This window comes from the organism of the source record quoted next, unplaced genomic scaffold (assembly GCF_019419815.1).
Source record: "Pyrus x bretschneideri cultivar Hongxiangsu unplaced genomic scaffold, Pyrus_bretschneideri_v1 Contig2, whole genome shotgun sequence".
NCBI lineage: Eukaryota > Viridiplantae > Streptophyta > Magnoliopsida > Rosales > Rosaceae > Pyrus > Pyrus x bretschneideri.
In genome coordinates this window covers 322043-325863 of record NW_025999501.1, presented here as the reverse complement: position 1 = coordinate 325863, position 3821 = coordinate 322043, and the positions used below count along the sequence as shown (strand labels likewise).

General features: G+C 34.6%; 1 protein-coding gene across 1 annotated transcript; it reads right to left on the bottom strand.

The window, feature by feature from the left end:
- Positions 1–1160: 1160 nt before the first annotated feature.
- Positions 1161–1714, bottom strand: LOC125476672. The gene is made up of 2 exons (XM_048583001.1): positions 1287–1714; positions 1161–1203 (listed from the first exon to the last, which is right to left on the bottom strand). The coding sequence occupies exons 1-2, from the start codon at positions 1712–1714 to the stop codon at positions 1161–1163; spliced, it is 471 nt and encodes a 156-aa protein (XP_048438958.1).
- Between the last annotated feature and the right edge of the window lie 2107 nt (positions 1715–3821).

Genomic DNA, 3821 nt, shown 5'->3' with positions numbered 1-3821 from the left:
TCATCATTTAGATTATTCTCTATATTTCTACATTTACAACACCAGCTAAGGCCAGGCACTAGGGCTGCTCGAGTGCAACGTCTGCATGGCCTGATGATCATTCTTTTTGTCAAAAAAGAATAACGTATTAGCACTAAATTTTTTTTTAAGGATAAATAAAAATTTATTAACAAGGAAATAAAGAGGGTGAACATGAGTACAACGAGTAGATTTCTAAGTTTTAAAAGAATTAATTTTTATGGAACTAATACATTAGAATAAGAGAAGATTATAGCGTCTGTATTCCGACTAGCTAGCTAGGTGTAAAAGTTCAAGAGAGATATAGATGTTTTCCGATCGGTCTCTCAAGTCATTTCTGCTTTGTTGTGCTCTCCTTCTGCCAAATACATAAAAGATAAGTTCGATCGACTATGTTTTGCACAGTTCTAAAGGCACATTAACATATATTGCCTTCTAACCTAATCAGTTTTGATTGGCTAAAGCTACGTAGCATATCCCCTCGTCTGCTCTTCAACCAAATTAATTAGGTAACCTTTTTTCACATAGCAAGAATAAAGTTGATGGCTATCAGAAGTAAGCCAGGTTCATGAAAGGAAAACAAAAAGAAAATGGAATAATGATAGGGAGAGAAGTATTCATAAGATCAATAGCTGACGGTTGGTTATTGTATGGCAGAAATTATATCGTACATGCGCGACTTGACGCAGGGCTAGTTATTCTATGGATAGAAACATGCTTATGTATATTAAGTGGAACGAAAGAAAAGTAGATGTCATCAATTACTTGTTCGATCTACCAAGAATGAAAAGTGAGTTGTTTTCCATCATGTAAAACACCATGCGATTGGCTTTAATTCGTGACCAAGTAATCACCACTATGTAAACATTATTATACACAAGCTTTTGGTTCATGTTTATGACTCATCAAATAGCATCTTTTGGACAGTTATAGGTCATGTCTACACAACTTATCCATAGTAGCACACAGGAAATGGTTTAAAAATTAAGGAAACTTTAATTAAAAGAATTTCAACAAATATATATATATATATATATGTATGTATTTGAAGAGAAGTACGATATTCATTGCAATCAAATCAGAACATGTACAAACTGAAGATAGTGTGCATAATGGACCTCCATAAAATATTATCGGGGCTTTCAACCCGGTCGAAGGGAAAAGAGTGTCCCGCACGAAAAGGACCTATCCTCAAATAACAATACATAAACAAATTACAAAGTATCTTCGAACAAAATATCCCTAAGCAAGTCGGGGGATCTTCAAACCACAAAAGTTGTTGATTACTACCAATACCCACTAGATCAAGACGGTGCTCTGCCGAGTTACTTCCCTGCTGCTCATGGTTCAGCAGCAACAGAGGAAATGATTGAAGTAAATAATGAAGATCGTTAATGATAGGACCCAAGAGCGAGTAGTCTTCATCCTGTCCCTTCACAGCAGCCAATACCAGACTAGAATCGCATTCGAAAATTATGCTTTTACCAAAAGGAAGCTTGGGCCACAAAGTAACCTGGCGGGCGGCAAAGAGCTCAGCATGGAATGCTGAGCGTGTTCTTCCAATGGAACTATCAATTGCAGCTATGAATTCTCCCCTATGATCCTGTATAACAGCACCAAACCCTCCTCGCAAATCTTGTTGGATCCATGCTCCATCAAAATTACATTTAATCCAACCAACATCAAGTTTATCCATTTCTGTGGGGGACGGGTGGACTTCTGATACTCCTGCAACCAGCCCTCCGTTCGGACCACTAGTTCATGCAGCGACAATCAAGCCCCATTCCAAGCAGCATTATTCCTATTCTTCCACAACATCCATAGAGTCATCAAATAGAGTTCAAAAATCGAGGAAAGAGAGTGCACAACAATGCTGGATAACCAATGAAGAAACTGTTGATTGCCTCATTTCTCAAGCCTAAACCCTAAATCGGTAAAACAAACCGCCTTCACCATGCTGCAATCCTTTAAAACATGTTCAGTCGATTCACCGTGAGAACCACACATACCTCAATCTTTTAATTCTAGGTTCTTGGAAGAGAAATCATAAACTTGCTCCCAAATTCAACCATACCATCATTTGGATCGTAAAAAAAAAAAAAAAAAAAACAAAAAAAACAAAAAACAAAAATTCTTAATCTTGAAATTTAGAATAGTTTTTTTTTTTTAATTTTTTTTAATTTTATCACACCATGCCTCATCCCTCTCATTTCTCCTACTTATTTCTTCATTATGTCTAGTAAAAATTTAAACACAGTTCTAGTTAATAATATTCTATATATACCGTAAAACCTCTATATAGTCATAATACTAGGATCAAAGGTAAATTACATTTTATCTTCTCCGCTTTGGGTGCAATTACAACTTCTTACAATATCTTTAAAACATTTTAATTCCATATAAAAATTTGTATTTTAATTGCAACTACATACATCCGTTAATCAAATTCCATACAAAAACCTGTATTTTAATTGCAACTTCATACATCCATTAATCAAACCATCAATTTGACTGTTCAGTGTTGACGTGACAAGCCTGGAGCCCACACTTTTTTTCATACGAATGTCATAATAATGCCACATACGAAAAAAAAAATGAAAATAGAATTGTTTTCGATTTTAATTTTAAAGTTATTTAAATTATTATAAAAATAAAATAAAATAAAAAGAAGAAGAAGAAGAAGAAGAAGAAGTAAATTTTATGCAGTTTTATTTACAATACAGCGACCCACCCCATCTACAACATCCCTTCTCCTTCTGTCGGAGATCTCACCCCGGAAACGACCTTTCAATGGAGAAGAGGTTTAGGATTTCATTGCAGAAGCATTTGTTGGAGAAGGCTTTACCGGATGCGGCGGTGTCGCGGAGAGTTAACCTAGATAGATTGATTCGAACCTGCCATTCTCGATTTTGCATTTCGGGTTGATTGGTTTGTTGAGGATCCGAGCTTTTCGCATGTGAAAACTAGGTCAAGGATACGGAAAGAGGTGAAAATGGTTGCTCAAAGTTTGAATGGGCGGTGGTGATGAAGAAAGAAGGAGGAGATGGAAGTGGTTGCTTAGGTGGGAGGGGAAGAAGAACATGAAGTCTTTTCAAATTAATAAAATACTTTTCTTAAAGTAATAATTAATTTTTTTCTTAATTTTTTTTTTCCACATAGCACAAAGGTGGCAGCTATTTCATTACTTAACGGTTAATTCAACAGATGTTTTAATAGATGTCTAAAATTGTAATTAAATACAAGTTTTGGTATGAATATTAATGTTTTAAAGATGACGTATGAATTTGCAATTGCGCCCAAACTTGATGGTTCAAAATGTTATCCATTTTATTACCATAAGGAGGTTATTACTTGATAGATGTGTAGTTATAAAACATTATTATTTACTAAGTTATCCTTAAGGAAATTGTTATTGGCACTCCAAAATTCTCATTATACACTCCAAACTTTTTATATTTAGAAAGAAAAATACACTTGTGAGAAGTGTAGAATGAGATTTTTGGAGTGCCAATAACACTTCCTATCCTTAATGAAAGTTGTATAGATACAAAGAACAACATTAGTAGCAAATTCCAAGATGTAAACATGAGAAAAAGAGTGACATCTAATCTCTAAAAGCATACTGAAAGTTTCATGCCAAGAAGTTGTATACATGCTTCAAAAGTTTGAAACATTTTGGCATCAACAAGAAAGTGCCTATGTGGAAGATCTATTATGTACCCTCACGCTCAAATACATGACCTCATCTCTAAAAAATAATATTGTCCTAAACAAATTGAGAGAAATATTTTAGTTCATCTTAA